Raw genomic sequence first — 22,006 nt, forward strand, 5'->3', positions numbered from 1 at the left:
AGGACCTGTTTTTTCTGTAGCTCTGTCTACTTATGCACTAAAATAAAGCATTTTTAATTTTGCAATTAGCCTCCAGCCCTTTATTTTTTCCAGCAGTGCTCCACCATTTTTTTCTACTGTGATTCACAGGATCATGATAAAAACTGCTCATTGGAAAGTCATGAGATCATGTGAAATGGACAGGAGTGATCTGTAAGACACATGGTAATTGGAAAAGGTGGAAATAACCGGGCACTGCGGATTTTAGAATGCACGTGTATTGCCAATAGATTTGACGTGACGTTTCAGCCTTACATGGCCTTTATCAAGAGCAAAATGCCCTGTTTTTTCCATCCTTTCCAGTGATCATTGGATTAGCACACAGAGAATCCTGATCCAGGATCTGCACCGGTGTTTATATTTATATATTGAATGATTATAGGTGTGCAGCAGTTCCCCTATCCCACACACATGGTAACACCACATTCGGTCATAATGTTAGGAGTAGGAAGGGATAATTCCTGTATAAAAGATTGACAGACTCGTTAGGTAAGGTAGCCAGGATAATATCAGAAGGGGAAAAGATAAGACAGACGGTTTCCACCCAGAAAAAAGGACTTATATGCAATATCTTTGAAAAGAACATAACTTATTTGATGTCACAACCATTTATCTGCTGGGTCTGAATGGAAGTAATATCTTCGGATAATAACCGTGTAATTTGTGTGCTAAAGCTGGAATGCAGAGTTTTTTTTATACCGCTGTGGATATAAAAGACATACTACATGTAACCGCGGGGACATTGTTTCTCTTCTACAGCTCATTGGATCCTTGCTCCGGGGCTGCTGCTCCAGTCTGTCCTACCTGAATGTCGCTAGAAATGTATATTCACACAAGTAAGTCCTCATACAGATGCATTTGTATGTATTCCAGTAGTGACTTCTCATCCCATGCACAGAGTTCCCTGTCTAGGCTTAGGCCGCTGCCAGGGTGTAGAGACGTGCGTGTGCACTAGCGCTCAGCGCGTTTAAATACCTTGTCCCTGATGGACGCGTCCTAGGTGCTGTTGCGCGCTTCGTGTGCTTGGACCGGAGCTGTGCTTGGGGAGACAGAAGAATTTGTTTTTCCTGCGCGATGGCTGATCACATGGGAAGGGAAGAGCCAATCAGGGCCGCTTTCCACCTCCTCTTTCTGAAGAGGGGCTCATGAGAAGGGACAGTGAGAGGGACGGGGGAGTGTTGAGGACACGCAGCGTTATTTAGAATTTTTGGGGAGATCCAAGGTGCGGCTTTTAGAACCCCAGCCGTGTCACCCTAATAAACCTCAGATTATGCCATGGGGCCCCTTTCCCTTCATGCCCTCCCCCCACCCCCCTCTCCACACGGGGTTCCCCACACAGGGTGTGGCACGCCCCCCCCCTCACCCCCGCGTGAGCACGCAGTGAGCAGGACACCATATCGCTCCTGCTTGGGCAGACGCTGACATCACCCTGGCCGCAGCCTTATGATCAAAATGTACTAATGGCAGTGACATGTTTTTTAACTTCATTTATTAACAGGCTTTGTAACAATACAGTGAGATACATTTTCATATACACACAAATTACAGAGTAGTGCAAAATAGCCACATAGAAAGATAAAGGCATATTATATGCTCATAGCAGGTATACATGAGGGCCCCGGGCATGCGGTGGGTTCCGATCCAAGAGGCCCGCCGGAAAGCGTAACCGGCGATTTTCGGCGTGTGCTCATGCGCAGAGCCGAAATTCCCCCATCTGCGCATCCGTGACCTCCATTGTGCGCATGCGCAACCTCGGCACCCCCCGTTCTGTGCATGCACGACCTCGACTTCCCCGTTCTGCGTATCGCCGAAACGGGGTCCTGCTGTATATATGAATGTGTGCGTACATCAGGTAAACTATAAAGCCCTTTTTTTCTCTCTAGTTATTTCAACGTGTTATTAATGTTGTGAATGAGAAGAGAAGAAATTAAACTTTAGCCGCTGGGATGAAAATATTATGTGAGAGATTTCTACTAAAATATCAGCAAGCCGGAGCCTCATAATAATAATCTGAGTACAGCCTGGATCCCATCGTTAGGGAGACTGGATCCCATCATTAGGGAGACTGGATCCCATCGTTAGGGAGACTGGATCCCATCGTTAGGCAGTGACATGTTTAAGGGGTCAGTCCCTCCCAGGGGCAAAATGTACTAATGGCAGTGACATGGTTAAGGGGTCAGTCCCTCCTAGGGGCAAAGTGTACTAATGGCGGTGACATGTTTGAGGGGTCAGTCCCTCCTAGGGGCAAAGTGTACTAATGGCGGTGACATGTTTGAGGGGTCAGTCCCTCCTAGGGGCAAAGTGTACTAATGGCGGTGACATGTTTGAGGGGTTATATCTGGGGGATTGATGCTTTTTCTGATACTTAGTTCCAAGCACAGACTACTTTATTAAATAATTACAGAAAACGGGCAGATTAGTTGGGCCAAGAGGTTCTTATCTGCCGTCAAATTCTATGTTTCTGTAATCTCCATAAAGATCTAAATTCATTGTAGAGATTTCACACTATTTTTTAACTTTGATGTCATATCTTGTACAGTAAATGGAAATCCAACTTGTGAGCACAATCACACGTCTCAGCCAGGTCTGCAATGCTGCCTTATCCCATTATCGCTTGGCATCCAGTAATTCCACTGCAGCCAGGGATTCTGGGTAATGATATGCAAATGAGCACAGTGTGTCACTCTTTACTTCTTATCCATGTTAGCGTGGGACCCTATAAGCTTACGTCTGCCGCATTACACAGCATAAGCTTACAGGGTCCCATATTTAAATGGATGAGAAGTAAAGAGTGACACACTGTGCTCATTTGCATGTTATTACCCAGAATCCCTGGAGGCACTGTATGCTAGGTGATAATGAGGAAGGCAGGGCTGCAGGCCAGTCTGAGATGTGTGAATGTGCTGACAGGTGGGGTTTTTATTTACTGTACACTGTACGGTGGAGGGTATTTTCCACTTATTTGGACCCCACTTCTCTGTTATGTAATATCTGGTAATTAACACAGTTATTGCAAAGTAAGCCTGTCGTACACTTTTATAATTGCATTGGGTTTGTTTTTTTTAGAAAAGCCAAAGATGTTCCTGCTGCGATCGCACAGTTTTTCAGCAAGACGTCCGCCCTTACGCACTTAGACCTGTCCGGGACCAGAGTCCCATCAGAGGCATTGAGGTAAAATGGCGGGGAGTTGGCCAGGTTTGGGCCATATTTACTTGCAGTGCTGAGTCATGGCACCAGAAAGGGCCTTATGATTTCTCATAACTTACTAAATATGGCGTTTGGGGTCATAATTACTAAACAGTTTCATTTGATAAGATGCAGCCAGTGCCCAGTTTTGTAGCTGGGTGTCTTTCTGAGCACTGTTTAGTAAATCTGGCCATGGTGTTTAATAGATGCATTGTGGGCCTTTGTACCAAGCTTCAAGTCACGGGATACTGTACATCTACTTTTGTAGCTAAGATGGGCAGGCAAATTATTGGGGATAAGAAGGTGGCAGGGTTAAACAAATTATTGGGGATAAGAAGGTGGCAGGGTTAAACTAATTTTTTGCAAGTCAATTGCGGGTCACTTGCAAAAATATTACAACAGGCGGATGCCACAACCTCAACATGAACTAATATTTGGGTAGCAAGGGAAGAAGGGCAAAGTTGGATTTGAAGATGAATGAAGTACCCGGTTCCGATGGCGTGAACCAGGGTTCCTAAAGAGCGGAGCTCAGTAATAGCCAGACCGTTATATTTCATATTTAAGGACTCTATTTTCACAGGCTCAGTACCACAAGATTGGTGTAAAGCAGACGTGGTGTTTAAAAAGGGTGCTACAACCGGGGAATTATAGACCTGTAAGATTCATATTAATAATTGGGATGCTCCCTGAAAGTTTAATACGTGATCATATTCAGGAATACTTAATAGATAACAAAATTATTAGTAATAGTCAGCATGGATTTATGAAGGATAGATCATGCCAAACTAACCTTATTAGTTTCTTTGAGGAGGTAAGTAGGAATTTAGACCAGGGTAATGCAGTTGATGTGGTTTACTTAGATTTTGCAAAGGCTTTTGATACGGTTTCACACAAGAGGTTAGTGTACAAACTAAAGAAAATTGATCTGTTTGAGAATATTTGCACCTGGATTGAAAACTGGTTGAAGAGAGTTGTCATAAATGTAACCTTTTCAGGTTGGGCTAAAGATGTAAGTGGAGTACCTCAGGGATCGGTACTGGGACCCCTGCTTTTTAACTTGTTTAATAATGACCGTAAGGTTGGCATACTGAGTAAATTCTAAATTTTTGCTGACAACACTAAATTAGGTCAGATAGTAAAATCAGAGCTGTAGAAGGATTTAGGAGTGCTTCTAGACAGCAGTGTTAGCAATAGTGCTCGATGTCAGTCAGTAGCTGCTAAGGCTCAATGGGGTATGGATGGAAGGGAAGACATCATCATTTTGCAACTGTACACTTCCTTAGTAAGACCACACCTTGACTGCAAGGACTGTATGGAGTACAGTTTTGGGCGCCACCATTAAAATGCATTATGGAACTGGAAAAAGCGCAGAGAGGAGCCACCAAATGAATAAAGGGGATGGGAGATGTGATTTGCAAGGAGAGGCTAGCTAAATTAGACGTGTTTACATTAGAAAAGAGGGGCTAACTATATAGAAATATATTCAGGGACAATACAAGGAACTTTCAATGAATCTATTAATCTCAAGGAAAGTAACATGACACGGGGTTACCACCTGGGATTGGAGGACAGGAGATTTCACCAGCAGCAAAGGGAAGGGGTATTTCTTTACTACAAATCAGTAAACATGGGACATATGTTAATCCAAGGAGAAATCTGATTGCTGGAGTCAGGAAGGAATGTATTTTTCCTGTTATGAGACATGTTGTTGGATAATTAAATAAATAAATGTCCTCAGCACTCAAAGAAAAATCAGACTCAAAATGGAGCCCAAAGAAAATCTGAGGAAAACAAGAAGTCAAAAAAGGAATGATTTTAATTACACAAGCATAAAAAGTGTAACAAAACTGGACAAATAATAGGAAAAAAAGGATAAAAAACGAAGAAAAAAAAAGGTAAACTACCAAAAAGTTGAAATACAGTAACTCAGTGGAGCATTGTAGACGGACGTTCACAGAGGTACACAATTGGAGACTTTTGTAAGGTGAAATTATAACAAGGCTTTATTGTGCCTTTTCCTTTTCATCAGGAAACCATCCAAACACAGGGGGGGAACAAAGCTTCTATTCACTTGGGAGTATTTCTAGTGAAATACTATGCAATTAATTCACAACTCCCTTAGATAAGCATGTCTCCCAACCCCAAAACATATAGCATGAAATAAGCAGATATACGAAGTCTCTTCAGAATGAAAGTCTTATCTGTTCCTTGGAGGGAAAATCTTCTCTGGTTCAGCTCCCTTCCCTCAGGGTGTGTCAGCATTCAGGTTTCGAAGTTTTCCCTGTGTCTTGTAAGCAGCTCTGCTGTTTCTTCTGGCAGGGCTCAAGACTGTTGTGAGAGTCAAAGACAATCTCTGCTCTCTCTCCCAAGTTCAGCTCAGGTGTGAGCTAAGGAGACACCCTTCCTGTCTCAACAGACAGGCTTTTGTAAGCAATCTAAATCAGGCAGGTGGTGTTTATTAATTGACTACAAGCAGTTAACCACCACACTGCTAGATTAAAGGCACATTACTTGAACAGGGATTACTCCCCTGTTACATACCTCCCCTGTTTGTGGGAAGCTCGGGCTTGCCACGGCCAAAGCCCATCCTTCCACTCTCATTCTAGATATCTCTGTGACTTGAATGAGAGTGGATGGAGGAAGAGAACCCTCAGTCCTGTTGGGATTGGAGCCCTTTCTCCAGTTTATTCGTGTCTCCTCCTGAAGGTGCTTGAGATCAGCACCCCTCAGTCGCTCGAGGAGGACTTTTTCCAAGTGTAGTCTTTTTTCTACGTGCGCGGTCATGAGATTTCCCTCGCGTCGGGTGCTCGTCTTATTGTAGGCATACTGTATGGCAGCAGTTGCAGAGCATTTAAAAACAGCCCTTTGAGTTTTCCGCTATTGAAGCTGTCTCTCTGCCCTTTTCCCACTCAATGGGGATGCTAGTTCAGCATATTTGAGATTAAGTTGCAATTCCACACCCACTTCCAGAGAATGTCCCATCTTTTCAGCTTCATCAGCTAAGGATTCTTCTGGTTTTAATTCAGCACGTGTACCTTCTTTTGTTGCCTGCTGGGTGGCTGAAGGTTTTGCTAGTGCTTGTTTAGGTGGTTCAAATTTTACAACCTTGTCTTTCAGATGAGCGGTATTCCCAGCTCTCACTCTACCCTTGTCTTCATGGGTTTTTGAGGCTGTGGGATACTGACGCTTAGTCAGGGTCAATACTTGTCCTTGTAGGACTGTAATCTCATCCGCGAGAGATCCCTGTTTTTTGAGTGCGTCTTGCAAGTCTCTTCTCAGGGAATTTATCTGCATGCTTTGCTTTCTCTGAGCTTGCTTCCACATTTTTATTGCATTGTGAAGCACTATGAACTTCTTTGCTTGGGCCACAGTTACTTGTTTCAGTTTCTGGACCTTCTTGTGCTCCCTCTTGTGCCGCCTCACCTGGGTTCTAAGCTTGGCTTTTAGCGTTGCTTTGGTGATGCTCAGGGTAGCCTTCAGTTTCTCATGCTGCTTTGCGGGGACATACTGGATCATCAGACGTTCCTGCAGCACTTGAATTTCTTTAACAGCCTGCAGATTGTCATCCTGCAGAGTTCGCTGCTTCTCCTCTGCCTTCTCGAGGTGCGTACACAGACCTTGCAGTTGGTTCTGCAGTCGGTGCTCTGCTTCAAACTTCTCACCTTCCAAAAGTCTATTTATTTCTTTAAGCTCGTGCAGCTTTTCACTTTTTTTCCTTGACGTCGTTTGTCAAATTAAAATTTTCTTCTTTGAGTTTTACGTTTTCTCTTTGTAATCTTAAATGTTCTCCTTTTTCAGTCTCTGTACTATTCAGGGCCTCTTTGCAGTCCTCCTTCCATTTACGCACATCTTCTTTGAGACTGACAGTCTCCTGGCGTGAGACATCCTTCTCTAGGTTGAGGGTCTGAAGCTCCTTCTGGGAGACTTGGAGATTTGTATTAAGATTGGCAATAGTTTCTTTAGCAATGTCCAGCTCCTCAGTGAGACTGTGTAGTTCCTTTCTGGAAACTTCCAGGACTGTGCGGCAGCTGTTGGTCTCATGATGTGAGGCATCCAGTGCTCTGCGGAGTGTCTGAACCTCTTTCTGAGATACGTCCACCTCTATCCGTACACTGTTGACCTCCTGTTGTGAGGCATTCAGCTCTATACGGAGAGTGTGAACCTCTTGCTGGAAGACTGTCATCTGCTTCAGTGCCTCCTCATACTTCCGCTTTAGCGTAGCCACCATTTTATCAGATTGGCTCTGCTTTCCATCCATGGCGGAAATAGTAGCATTTGCAGTATCTAGCTCAGTCTTGAGATCGTCCAATTCTGTCCTGGCTAAAGAGTAAATTGTGAGCACATCTTTTTGTAGCCTCACGTTATTTTTCTGTAGCTCTGTGTAACCATCTTCCTTTTGTTTCAATTGTTCACGCAGCATATCACAGTCATGCCTGGCATTTTTCAGGGCATCTTCAGGGTTGGTCAAGGGATCGTCACTCACTGGTTCCGGCTCCACTTCCCTGGGATGGTTGGTTGAGGGTTCCTCACTGTTGGCACCGGACAGACACTTCTTTGGGGTACACGACTTCTGCCTTGGGCCCTCTGGATATTCGGTTAACCGCAGGACGAATTCTCCATTTCTCTAGGCTGCAGGGCAACTCGGTCCCCCTTTACCTCCACAGGGTCTGCGGACATGTTTGTTCCTTCCACGGTAAGTGAAAAACCGCTTTTCTTTTTCTTTTTCCGCTTTTTTATTTGGATGACTCCGTCCCATCAGGAATACTGGGGTCTCCTTCTTTATTTAATACTTTAACAGCTTCATTATATATGCCAGGCTTTTCTTGCAGTTGCTTTAGCTGACAGAAATATTGGGTGATCTGCTGCTCCTGCTCTTTCTCTTGTCGACCATATTCGTCATCATAGAGGGCGGTCTTTTCTGTTCGTGCCGAGTTCAGGCACCCCCACCATTCTTGGGGTGTTTTGTGGGTGTGACTCAGTTCGGGTTCCCCGTAAGAGATGTCTTCCTCTTTATTGGACTGGAAGGGCCACTCTTCCGTGGAGTAGGGTTCATTACAGGAACGCTGCATCTTGTCCTCCATTTTTAGGCTATCAGGTGTAATTTTCTTCCTGACCTCAGGAGGCGCTATTGCAGCTGTTGCCACTGTATTTGCTAGAACCCCCAATTGTGGTAGTCCTACAGATGGGCATATTTTGCTTGTAGAGGTCGTAGCTCTCACAGGCATTTCTGTAGACTTTTCTTTCTTGGGTAATTTTTTTTCAATATCAGCAGTGCTGTGCGTGCATTTTCTCTTACCAGGTATACAAGATGTGCAGTTGCTAGGTAAAAACATCTATTTGCTTTACACCATTTACTTGCAAGGTTTAATCTCTCATTAGGTATGCTGAATGTGTGATTGCTAGGTAAAAAACTTCTGTTTGCTTTACACCATTTACTTGCTAGGTGCAATTCCTCCGCTTCAGCAACAGAATTTGGGTTTCTGCCTGAGTTCAGTAATTTTCAGTCTCATCTTTGGGTATTATGGCATTCACACTTCACACTTTGGGTGTCTGTTTGGCTCCCAAGATATATATAGGCAGACTTTTTTACTTGCAGAAAAAAAAACATTCTTTGCAGTGGACTATTTCTTTCATTCCCGGCAGGGTGACTCAACACTCAGCAATTGGCTTTGAAATACCTTTTACACAGTTCAGCAATCCCTTTTTCCCCTATAGGGCAATTTTACACTCAGCATTTGTTTGCTAAAAATTCCCCTGCTTCAGCACAGTCTTGTATCAATTTTCACACTTTTCTGCATATACTCCATTCACAACTGGTAGCCCTATGCGGCGTGGCAACCTTTATTTGCAAAATCAGTACCACTCGTGGGTCACCATCTGTATTCACTGCTTCAGCGAAACTTTTGAAAACAACAAACACCTATCCCTGTTTAAGGGCTGACTCACTTCTTGAACCCTGACTATGGCTGGAAGGCAAAACCCCTATTTCAATGACCATATTACACTTTGTGATAGGCAAATAAGGTTCAGCTGCTTCAGCAGTCTCTCTCCTCTTGGGATTGGGGAAAAGAGATTTTTTTTTTTTCTAAGTTGCTCAGACTGTTTGTAGGCAAAAAGCGTAAAAAAAATTCACATAAAAAATCTCCGGTCCTTTTTAACTTCAAAGACACCTCTCGTCCCACTTCGGACACCATATGTAGACGGACGTTCACAGAGGTACACAATTGGAGACTTTTGTAAGGTGAAATTATAACAAGGCTTTATTGTGCCTTTTCCTTTTCATCAGGAAACCATCCAAACACAGGGGGGGGAACAAAGCTTCTATTCACTTGGGAGTATTTCTAGTGAAATACTATGCAATTAATTCACAACTCCCTTAGATAAGCATGTCTCCCAACCCCAAAACATATAGCATGAAATAAGCAGATATACGAAGACTCTTAAGAATGAAAGTCTTATCTGTTCCTTGGAGGGAAAATCTTCTCTGTTCCTGGTTCAGCTCCCTTCAGTGTGTCAGCGTTCAGGTTTAGAAGTTTTCCCTGTGTCTTGAAAGCAGCTATGCTGTGTCTTCTGGCAGAGCTCAAGACAGGTTGTGAGAGTAAAGACAATCTCTCCTCTCTCTCCCAAGTTCAGCTCAGGTATGAGCTAAGGAGACACCCTTCCTGTCTCAACAGACAGGCTTTTGTAAGCAATCTAAATCAGGCAGGTGGTGTTTATTAATTGACTACCAGCAGTTAACCACCACACTGCTAGATTAAAGGCACATTACTTGAACAGGGATTACTCCCCTGTTACAAGCATCTACTAAAATAAGAACAAAATGGGGACAATGTCTCGGGGAAGAACCCCTTCTACACGCCCGTTCCCACACACCCTGTGAGGGCTGCAGAGGTAAGGTTCCGTCCCTAGAACTGGCACCCAGGTTCATTGGACCATTTGTAGTCACGGAGAAAATCAATCCGGTTGCATATCGGCTATGGCTTCCATCTTCGATGAAGATGCCCTCCGTGTTCCATGTCTCTCTCTTAAAACCAGTCACCAGGAATAATTTTTTTTCGGCTCCTGCGGCTTTTTCTCCTCCTTGCCTTGTACAGGGCCAACTGGAATATGAGATACCTCATCCTGGATTCCAGGTACTCCAGAGGATCCATTCAGTACCTGGTACACTGGAAAGGATTCGGACCTGAGGAAAGGTCTTTGGTTCCGCATCATCGCCTTCATGACCCCAGACTCCTCCATCAAAGATACCCAGACAAGCCATCTTGGAGTTGCCCGGAGTTCGCTCCTGAAGGGGGGGGGGGTACTGTGAGGGCTGCAGAGGCGCACCGCCCCAAGCGTGCCCTCCACGGGGGTCGGAGCGCCGCGCTACCACCGGCGCGGGCCTCCCTTACCACCAGGGAGTCCGGAACCTCAGTCCCCTCTTATCCCTGCTGGTGCCGCCGCAGTCATGCGGACACCGCGCTGCCGGCTCAGATGCGGGCCCCCGCACCGGTTGGGGACCTCTCCTCACGCGGGCGTGCTGTACACGCACGCGCGCCTCCACATGGGCACACGCCCACTTCATTAAAGACATACAGCCTCTGCACCTGGAACCTAACCTGCGTTGGATTCCACCTGATCCCGCCTCCAGGATCCTGGCTTACCATTGGTGAGTCTCTCATATATATTCCCTGCTCACCATTCACTCCTCGGCTGAGCATAGTTCTTGTTACCTGTGCTTCACCTCTCCAGTACCTTGCCTTGTTCCAGTCTCGTGCTACCTTGCCCTGCCTTGTTTTCAGTGACCTCCTGTGTACCGACCCGGCTTTTACTCTTGGACTCCGCTCTTCTGGCTCCCTGACCTTGGCTTACCCATGACGATCCGGACCTCTCCAACCCCGACCTCGGCTATAGTATCCGCAACGATCCGTAACTCTCTTATCCAGACCTCGGCAAGTATCACTGTCTATCCTGACCTCTCCAACCCTGACCCGGCTACCCTGACCAATCTACAATCAAGACGCGCCCTTGCGGCTGTGGGTTGGTGTTATTTCAAATCCCCAGCTCGGCCTTGCGATCACGCCTTATTTGTGGTGAGCACACCGGGACAGTATGCTCAGCCCTACAAACATGGACACTGCTGAGGTGGGGCGAGTCTTGAGCACGCACGCCAACTTGTTTTCCAAAATGGAACGTTATGTGAGCACCATGATGAGCGAATGGCTCTGTTACAGGAGAACCTCCGCCTTCTTACGGAACCAGCACATGCTCTCCCTACAGCGTCTCCCTCCCTGGTTCCTACCGCGAACGTGCCCTTTGCAGACCCACTGACCCCGACGTCCGAACCCCAACTTCCAACTCCCAACTGCTATGCAATGGATCCGCATGGATGCCGGGGGTTCCTTAACCAGTGTGCTATTCAGTTCGAGGTTACGCCTTCTCATTTCCCCTCTCCTAGATTAAAGGTGGCGTATATAATTTCACTGCTCACTGACGACGCACTGGCCTGGGCTTCCCCCATCAGGGAACAGAGATCGGACCTCTCTCAGGATATTGGGCTGCTCACACGGGAGTTCCGCAAAGTCTTCGACACGCCCAGACGCAAGGTCTCTGTTTCATATCTCCCAGGGAACCCGGACGGTCGCTAGATATGCCCTCGACTTTCGGACCGTGGCGGCAGAGACCGGATGGAACAACGAGTCCTTGTTGGCCGCCTTCTAGCAGGGTCCCTCGGAGACGCTGAAGGACGAACTCGCGGCGCAGGAACGTCCGACCGATCTCGAGGAGCTGATTGCGATTTGCATTCGCGTCGATCAGCGGCTACAGGAAAGGAGGTCCGAGAGAGCCCGACGTCAACCGCTCACATCAGGCAAGTAGGAGGCAATAAGTTGTCGGCTACCGATAAACAACGCCGACGCGACACTGGCCTGTGCCTGTACTGCGCCAGTCCTTGGCACCTGGCGCTTCGCTGTCCCCAGAAGTTGGGAGTTCCCAAAACCTTGAGGTGACCCAGGGGACTCGCATTAGGAACACTTTCCCTATCTCCTATCTCGACAAAGCCTCCTTCAAGGATTCTTGCTAGAGTCCTCACTGTGAGTCCTGTACATAGGTTTGTGTGTTTAATAATATGTATTAAGATGTGTCCTGGCATCTTTTGTTTTCTAGTTAGTACCGTCCTCCTTCTAAACTAGCACCTGTTAAAGGAACGGGAAACCTACGTTTGTGGGAGAGAGATGCCAATTGTCCTGGTCTCATACGGTTGCCACTACCACAGCCTGACCACCATTGCCCTCATATGGTTGCCGATACTGCATCTTGTATATTGCACCTGCTCGGCCAGCAGGTTCTCACTGCATCCGAACCTCCCTGCAAGCTGTTTCCACTCCCTCCTTTTCAACGGGTAACTGGGTATTACCAGTGGAAGAAGGCTCGAGTTATTATTTGCCGTTTGTGTGAAGGTACAGCGTGTGTCAATACCTGTGCAGTGTGTCACAGAAGAGTTGAACTTAACCCCGGGATCAAGGCACCAGACAGGACAAAGCAGTTCAATAAAGAGTATCTATTCCAGCTGGAGCCAAAGCACAGCACAAAACACAGATCAGAGCTATACTCACTAAAACAGGGGGGAATACTAGCTGGCTAAATGCTGAGGGCCACATTGAAGGCTTACCCAGGGTTTGCTTCCACGCTCCGTTGGGGAAGGGACCATCCAGACCTCTCTAGTGCAAATCCCGGCAGAGCACTATCAAATCTCATTTTCAGGTGCCTCCGGCACAGCCTTGGAGCGCACGGCTCAGTTCTCCTCCACGCCAGGATCAGAATGAGCTGTGGAGCACTGATCGGGTTCCCCTTATCTAGCTTCCCCGCTGCCATAGGAAAGCATGGTAGAGGGGCTGGCGACCAATCACAGCGCGGATGCTGCTCAGGAGCCAATCATGACGCGAGGGCTTGTCTGCATTGGGCAATCAGGGCTGGGGGCGGAGCTGAGAGAGTTAAAGGGTTTCGGAGGGACATAGAAATGGGCCAATGGGAGCAGCGCCTACCAGCGGGGGGCTTGTCAACGGTTTCCTGTGGGTGGCAGGATATCCCCTCTAGGCTGGCGCTGCTCTCCTGGGGAAGCAGCCATATGCTCCGCTTTTCGGCTGATGGCCCCCCAGTCCGATCTCCGCCCGGCGACTCTTTCCTTTGTCGCTGCACTTCTCCTCCTCCTCCAGCACCAGCAGGGGCTGCACAAAGGGTTTCTCAGCCCCGCGTGTCCAGAGACCTGGGCTATGCTTTGCATTGTGCACAAACACGTTTTTATACTCAGTACCGTTTATTCACAGCAGGAATAAAGAATACATTTTACATGGGATGCAAGGGGCTACCGTGCATATAAGAACAGGGCAGCTCAGGGGTCTGGTGGTCAGATGAGCCCCAGAGAAGGACGGGCAGGGACCAGGGACCCGGCTTAACCTTTATTATACTGGTCCCTGGGCCCTTTTCCATCACAAAGTGTTTTAGACGGCTGTCAATAAAGCACTTTTTGTTTTATAAAAGTTCCTTGCGCCCATCTTTTCTCTACACCATCTTCCACGCGCAGCCTGCACCTACCCAGCACCTGTGCCCAGTCTGCACCTACCCAGCACCCTGCGCCCATTATGCACCTACCCAGCACCCTGTGCCCATCCTGCACCTACCCAGCACCCTGCGCCCATTATGCACCTACACAGCACCCTGCGCCCAGCCTGCATCTACCCAGCACCCTGCATCTACCCAGCACCCTGCGCGCAGCCTGCACCTACCTACCACCCTGCGCCCAGCCTGCACCTACCTACCACCCTGCGCCCAGCCTGCACCTACACACCCTGTGCCCAGCCTGCACCTACCCAGCACCCTGCACCTACCCAGCACCCTGCGTGCAGTCTGCACCTACCTACCACCCTGAGCACCAGCCTGCACCTACCTACCACCCTGCGCCCAGCCTGCACCTACCCAGCACCCTGTGCCCAGCCTGCACCTACCCAGCACCCTGTGCCCAGCCTGCACCTACCCAGCAGCCTGTGCCCAGCCTGCACCTACCCAGCACCCTGTGCCCAGCCTGCACCTACCCAGCACCCTGCACCCAGCCTGCCCCTACCCAGCACCCTGCGCCCAGCCTGCACCTACCCAGCACCCTGCGCCCAGCCTGCACCTACCTACCACCCGGCACCCAGCCTGCACCTACCCAGCACCCTGCGCCCAGCCTGCACCTACCTAGCACCCTGCGCCCAGCCTGCACCTACCTACCACCCGGCGCCCAGCCTGCACCTACCCAGCACCCTGCGCCCAGCCTGCACCTACCCAGCACCCTGCGCCCAGCCTGCACCTAGCCAGCACCCTGCGCGCAGCCTGCACCTACCTAGCACCCCACGCCCAGCCTGCACCTAGCCAGCACCCTGTGCGCAGCCTGCACCTACCTAGCACCCCACGCCCAGCCTGCACCTACCTACCACCCTGTGCTGTCCTGAGAGACTGAGCACTGCCAATGTAAATAACTAATCTGATGTGACCTCCTTTAGAGCCGGGTTAGGAGGGATATCACAGAAACTCCCATTGACTTCAAATGAGGGGTTTCGGGGCGAGAGGGCTGCTATCAGCAAATCGGCCCCATTACCGTTTAACCAATAACTCGCCACGAATCTCTGCCCCAAAGAGCTTACAATCGAATGTACACGGGGAAGAATAACTTGACCATGGCAACAAGTAGAGTTGATTCTGGGTTTAGAGACACAGAGGTGGGGACTGGAGGTGCACAGAGATGGAAAAGGAAGCGTAACGTTAACATTTCATACAGAAGATGCAGAGTGTTGATTGTAGGAAACTAGTGACCAGGAAGGCAGACAGGGAGGGAGAGCCAGCAGCCGTGTCCAACTTCCAGATTGACCGGTCCCGGGGTTCACGGGTGCACTGGACCTGCTGCTCGCTGACTTCCCCAGCCAACAAACTTTCAGGTTAAGACTTTACCCTTGACCGCGGGAATGCTGTCAGCGGGCCTGCTGGTACCCGCCATCAATATGACATCATCAGTAATGACTGCATGCCCTGTTACCATTGGTTGAAGTGGGATGATGCTGGGTGCTATGGAATATTACTATTTTCCTATTCAAAAACCCTAAGTATCACTACTCTTTTATTTACACACTAACTTATTTACAATTACTTACCCAATTCCACTCTCTTGTTAACTAAAATTCGATTAATTTTGGAATCTCCCCCTTTTTGTGTTTATAGCCATTATATTGTCAAATCTTTCGAAGATGCGCTCGCAATTCTTTGCCCCGATGTTTAATAATTGTATAATAATTTTTATTGACATAGTGGCACTACTTTTTAAGCAACTTTAACCACTGCCTACTCCCCTCATTTGAAAATGAGTAATGCTTGTTCCAGCGATGTCCTCCCAAAAGTACAACGCGCTGTCCAGATTTCTTTAATGTTCTGTTTTCCTAACTATTTCCCCTTCCCATGTTTTTTCCCCCCACAGAGCTATATTCCAGGGACTGACTGGCAATAATCAGCTGAGCGCGCTGCATGTGGATCTCAGTGACTGCGAGGTAGGCATCCAGTCTTGGAATAGAGTGAGAAGGGAATGAGACGTGGCTGCCGCTATCCCTCGCGCTGCAGTGCGGCGCCCCTGGACAGGAAGTAGTTTGGAAGCCGTTTTGGTTACTTGGAAAGCCGCCATCTTTAAAAATACAACTGTCTGTGTTAGAAAAATGAGCCGATATGTCCCGGTAGCTTAAGAGACTTCCTAGACTTCCTAGACTCATTATGTCCATCATTATGTCCATCAGTGTCTTTATTCCTTTTGACTTTAGTTGGTCAAACTGTTTTGATGCACACCCCGGGGGGAATTTAGGATTATCAAATATTGGTGTAAGTTGTGAGCCAGTAGAGGCGAGCTTATATTTGAGTTTAGTTTTTAGCCAGACTTCCCATGTGTGTCTTGCCGTTCTTAATTTAAATTTTTGCGGTGGCATATCTCCTCTTTCCATACTCCATAGGCATGCTGGCAGAGAAGGCATTTTAGCATAGTGTGCTTCTATTTGGAGCCAACATCTTTGGGTCGGATCTGCATTCCATAGTACCGCTTGCTTTAGTTGAGCAGCCTGATAATATTTTTGGATGTCTGGGACCCCCATGCCCCCTCTCCCCCGTGGTGACAACAGGACTGATCGGGCTACTCTGGATCTTTTGCCTTGCCAAATGAAATGAAACACCCTGTTTTGGATGTTTTTAAGCTCTGAGCCGGGGACATGGACCGGGAGGGTTTGAAAAAAATACAATAATCTTGGGAGTATGTTTATTTTTAGAGATATCATCCTTCCGATCCATGATATCTGATAATCTTCCCAGTTGCTCAAATCCTTTTTGATTTTGTCAAAGAGAGCTGGGTAGTTATACTGATATAGTGACTGGTAGTCCCTTGATACATTCACTCCCAGGTATTTGATGTATGAAGGGCTCCATTTGTACGCAAAATTTATTTAAATTAGTTTCACTTCTGGCTCTGTTAGGCTGAGGTTTAGGGCCTCTGATTGATCACTATTAATTTTGTATCCCGATATACCCCCAAAATCCTCAAGTTCCTTTTGGACGTTAGGAAGGGAGGTTTGAGGCTTGGTTAGCGTTAGAATAATATCATCGGCAAACAGGGAAATTTTGTAGTTTGTTTTTCCAATTGTTATACCCTGGATATTTATGTTATTTCAAATTTTAGCCGCCAAAGGTTCTATGGTGAGAGCAAAGAGGAGGGGGGACAAGGGGCAACCCTGTCTTGTACCATTTCTTATTTGGAATCTCTCTGAGTTTCCTCCTGGCAATTTTACAATTGCTGATGGGTTCTGGTACAGCGCTTGGACTCCTTCTAGGTATGTGTCTTTGAAGCCGAATTTCTCTAACATTTTGGTGAGGAAAAGCCACTCAATTCTGTCAAATGCCTTCTCTGCATCTAAGCTTAATAACATTGCCTTGGAGTTTGTAAGATGGACGTGTTCAATAATGTCAAAAATCTTTCTGGTATTGTCTGAGGCTTGACGCCTTAGGACGAACCCTACTTGGTCAATGTTTATTAATCTTGGCAAAATAGGGTTCAGCCTATTCGCCAGGATTTTACTATATAGTTTCACATTATTATTTAGAAGTGAAATGGGTCTATAGCTCCCGCATTTTGTCGGATCTTTCCCTTCTTTATGAATAATGGCCAGGTTAGCTAGGGACATTGATGAGGGGATAGGGATCCCTTCCAGGAATGAGTTGAACAGACTCAGCAGGTGTGTAGTTAAGATTGGGAGAAACCTTTTGTAATAGGTATTGGAGAAGCCGTCTGGGCCTGGTGCTTTGGATATTTTAGAGGCCTTTACCGCGGATATCAGTTCTTCTTTATAAATCAATTTTTATAATCATTTTATAGTCCCGGCTTCTACTTTTGAAAATCTGGTCGTCCTACAAGTAGCCAATACGACCACCTGTGCCTCGTACATCGGATATTTGTCTAAGGAAGACCATTATACCGTTCCATTGAGACCCGTGGATCACAGTATGAATTCTTTTATGGCCATTTTCAGTCATGATTGCCACTTAAGAGGATTGTCAGGCCTGAAACTCTAGCCCGCTAAAGATCAGGTTTAGTAACCAAAGCCGGGAGAACATTGGCAAGAATCTTAAGTAAACGGCAAGTTGATACCAGCTTTCGAATAAACTCTTCCATCCACGTGCCAGGATTCATTTCCAAAGTTCACGTTCAAGGCAGCAGGGTTTTTCTAGCTGGTTCTTTTTATAGACGGAAAATCAAGTTGATGTACATGGCAGTTTTGCTGTTTTTATTGTATTCTTTTAATTATGGTTGTGAAGTTCTTGCTAGCAGCAGAATAACCTGTCTGTACAGTGGTTTATAACTGGGGAAAGTATGTCAATGTAAAAGTTTGACATGTTTATAAAATAATGTTGACAGCTAGGTATTATTACATTAATTGCTATCATTAACAATTATAATTACATTTTTGAGTCAGCAGTTATGTAGTGAATAGAAGATGAAATAGTGATAAAATAAAATATATAACTGACAACTTATTAATAATTATTAATATGCAGTTAGCTGATACATTAAACAATTACAAGCAAAATTACTAAAAAATAAAGGCAGGATACACAGTTGTTAAATATAACACCAAAGCTTTAATTAATGTATATATACTTCAAATATTATTTTGTCCCTGTTGCAATGCGTTGCAGGCCCCAGTTGGTAGTGAAAGAGTTAACGTATTGGATTGGTGACATCAGTTATGGTAACGGAAGGTGGATGGGCATTGAGATCCATTACTAATCTTTCTGGCTTCGGCTTCTTCTGTTACAGCACATGCTTGTCTTCTTCCTGCCGTGTAGAGAAGCAGGTGAAGCCAGCGATAAGTAACGGATCTCGTCGCATTTCAGGCTCTGTTGACGTAATTTGCCCTGGGATACCGAGGGCAGACTCATACTGTCAACGAGTTTTCTGCGTTGGTGCAGGACGGAGAAGTCTCTGCTCCGATGCTCATTTACAATCACAATGGGGTGTCGCCCACCTGGTAGATCTACAGTAGGACGTTGCCCAAAGCTCGTTTACGCGCACACAAACACTTGGCCCCCACCACCACAACACACACACTTTTACCTTGGGGGGAGAGGTCCCGTGCGCTAATGCGGAAGTTAGACACGACTTCCGGGGTCAAGACCAAATTCCGGTGCCGACCAGTAGGTGGGGAAACCGTGTCGCAGCAGCTGGGACCCGGCAGCAACCAGAGACCCAACTTCCAGCACCAGCTGCCGGCCTCATGCTTAGAGCATCCGCCCCACCCGCATCCGCCATCTGCGGCCCTGCATCAAGTCACTAAAATACGGGACAATTGTGAGGCGTCCCCACAAACCATTCCGGTACATTGCAATGAAGTAAGGGACGTCTGCCAAACGTTAGAGGAGGTGAAGACCAAAGTTCTCATTGAGATGAGATTGGCAACAGGTTCTCTTCTTCTGTTCCTGAAACCATAGGTAGATCAGGACCATGTGATCTCTACATTAGCCCCATGACACTTAGCTGTGGCGGCCGGCTCCTTGCTGCCGCCCCCCTCCTCCTTCTGAACTGCAGCATCAAATGACACCGCGGACATCACCAACATGACGTTGCATTGCGTCGCGTTGCCATGGTAACGCAACGGCATGACGTCATTTGACACTGCAACGTGGCAACGAGATGCCGTGTGATGTCACGTTGATGACGTTCGCTGCGTCATTTGATACTATGGTTCAGAAGCAGAAGGAGGGCGGCAGCAAGGACGCGGCTGCAACAGCTAAGTGCCTTTCCGTCAGGTCCGATAGGCCCAAGAGCGCGGCGGCAAATGTATATGGGGCGGACATTTTTACTGCCCCCAAATGTTGTCGCCCTCAGCCCAGGCCTAATGGGAAATCCGCCACTGAATAGCAGTCACGTCCCCTGAGCTAGGATGGAGGTGGCACCCTGGAGATGGGAACATTGCAGCAATCAAAAAATGAAGGCACCTTACCGCTCTTTGTAACGTGGCTGGGTCCTTCCGAGCTGGTGACGTCGCCGGGAGGCGGCCACCATGGATGCCATCTGATTTCAATCGTCAACCATTAATGCAATTTTGGTGCTAATCCTTGTGTCGTTGTGTCATTCCATGGCTTGTGATTTAAGATTCCATCATTGTATACGCGCGCTTTATCATTTGGTATGGCAAATTACCCTTCATATTATTTATTATTAATAGTACTGTCATAATTATCATCATTATTAGTATTATTTCTATCTGGGTACTTCTTATTACCACCTACTCGTTTTTATAGCTATATTTACACATTGTAGCTTCATCCGTTGAGGGCTGATTGGTATTTTATAGGTGTGTTTATATGACACCCCCAGCGTTTAATCTCCCGGATTCCTCTGAGTGCCCCTTTTTGCCTAGAAGTGTGCGTGCTGATAGTCCCGCTTGTGTTTCTGAATATATAGTTAAATCATACCTAACTGGCCTATTTCAGGGCCTGGATGTTAGCAACGCCAAGATTATGTCTGACCTCACTAATGTAATGTAAAGTTCCCTCGTTAACCATAACGGACTTTTGTGATCATGTGATGTTAGGGTGACGCATCATTTGCATGTAATTAACACTAACGGCCACTTAGTTAATGATGTGCTCTTTACGGTTATGTTATTAACCTTTGAACCAAAATCTGATCGTGATATTTAACATAACAGAACTTTCTGAATTTGGGAAACGGTGTCAGCCCGTAAGGTCCCGTTCTGTGGGATTTCATTGACGCAGGGAGAATTATTTTTGCATGATGATGAGCTCATTAATGACCTCATTTGTCTGAGAGACTGTTTTTCCGGCGGCGTAACATCCTATTTAGAATTGCAGAAGGATGAGTCATGCGTATACCAATATGTCTGTTTCGTAGCCCTCTCTACACAGTGTAACATGGACTTAATGCTCCCTCTAGTGGCGATGTGGATCCTCATGCTTCTCCATAAGAGAACTTTTGTGCCGAGACTCACCTTACACAGCCCGTTCACTTGACTAAGCAATATAGGGCGATACTTACTACATCACGGGCTGAAAGATGTCTTACTGAGTAGCACAGCATAGTAAACATGGCCACCATATCTCAATTGGTTGAGATGTATCAAGGCAAATTTGGAGCAAAAATAACGCAAATTTGCGTCATTTACATCTCACGTCTTTTTGTGTCAATGTTTCCGGGTCATTGCTCATGGTTCAACACCGTGCGATTCAGAAATTGTCAGTAGGAGGAGCAATGGAGGAATCACGTGATGACAAGATTACGAGATGTATCAAACGCGGCGTCTCCGTGTGTCACTATTATATCTGTGAGTTATTGGCTTGTGTTTATGGGAGGTCCGGCCTGTGGCGCTCCGGGAGCTGTGAGTTATTGGGTTGTGTTTATGGGAGATCCGGCCTGTGACGCTCCGGGAGCTGTGAGTTATTGGCTTGTGTTTATGGGAGGTCCGGCCTGTGACACTCCGGGAGCTGTGAGTTATTGGCTTGTGTTTATGGGAGGTCCGTCCTGTGACGCTCCGGGAGCTGTGAGTTATTGGCTTGTGTTTATGGCAGATCCAGCCTGTGACGCTCCGGGAGCTGTGAGTTATTGGGTTGTGTTTATGGGAGGTCCGTCCTGTGACGCTCCAGGAGCTGCGAGTTATTGGCTTGTGTTTATGGGAGGTCCGGCCTGTGGCGCTCCGGGAGCTGTGAGTTATTGGGTTGTGTTTATGGGAGATCCGGCCTGTGACGCTCCGGGAGCTGTGAGTTATTGGCTTGTGTTTATGGGAGGTCCGGCCTGTGACACTCCGGGAGCTGTGAGTTATTGGCTTGTGTTTATGGGAGGTCCGTCCTGTGACGCTCCGGGAGCTGTGAGTTATTGGCTTGTGTTTATGGCAGATCCAGCCTGTGACGCTCCGGGAGCTGTGAGTTATTGGGTTGTGTTTATGGGAGGTCCGTCCTGTGACGCTCCAGGAGCTGCGAGTTATTGGCTTGTGTTTATGGGAGGTCCGGCCTGTGGCGCTCCTGGAGCTGTGAGTTATTGGGTTGTGTTTATGGGAGATCCGGCCTGTGACGCTCCGGGAGCTGTGAGTTATTGGCTTGTGTTTATGGGAGGTCCGGCCTGTGACGCTCTGGGAGCTGTGAGTTATTGGCTTGTGTTTATGGGAGGTCCGGCCTGTGACGCTCCGGGAGCTGTGAGTTATTGACTTGTGTTTATGGGAGATCCGGC

General features: G+C 47.2%; 1 protein-coding gene across 1 annotated transcript in view; it reads left to right on the top strand.

Moving 5' to 3' along the window:
* The window catches only part of LOC142470254 (capping protein, Arp2/3 and myosin-I linker protein 3-like), a 135,613-nt gene that overhangs the window by 104,581 nt on the left and 9,026 nt on the right, over positions 1-22,006 (top strand). Inside the window, exons 15-17 of the mRNA XM_075577200.1 lie at positions 799-875; positions 3,106-3,210; positions 15,710-15,779. Coding sequence (XP_075433315.1) covers positions 799-875; positions 3,106-3,210; positions 15,710-15,779 — 252 coding nt within the window. The remainder of the gene's footprint in view (positions 1-798; positions 876-3,105; positions 3,211-15,709; positions 15,780-22,006) is intronic.

Source organism: Ascaphus truei, chromosome 19, assembly GCF_040206685.1.
Source record: "Ascaphus truei isolate aAscTru1 chromosome 19, aAscTru1.hap1, whole genome shotgun sequence".
NCBI lineage: Eukaryota > Metazoa > Chordata > Amphibia > Anura > Ascaphidae > Ascaphus > Ascaphus truei.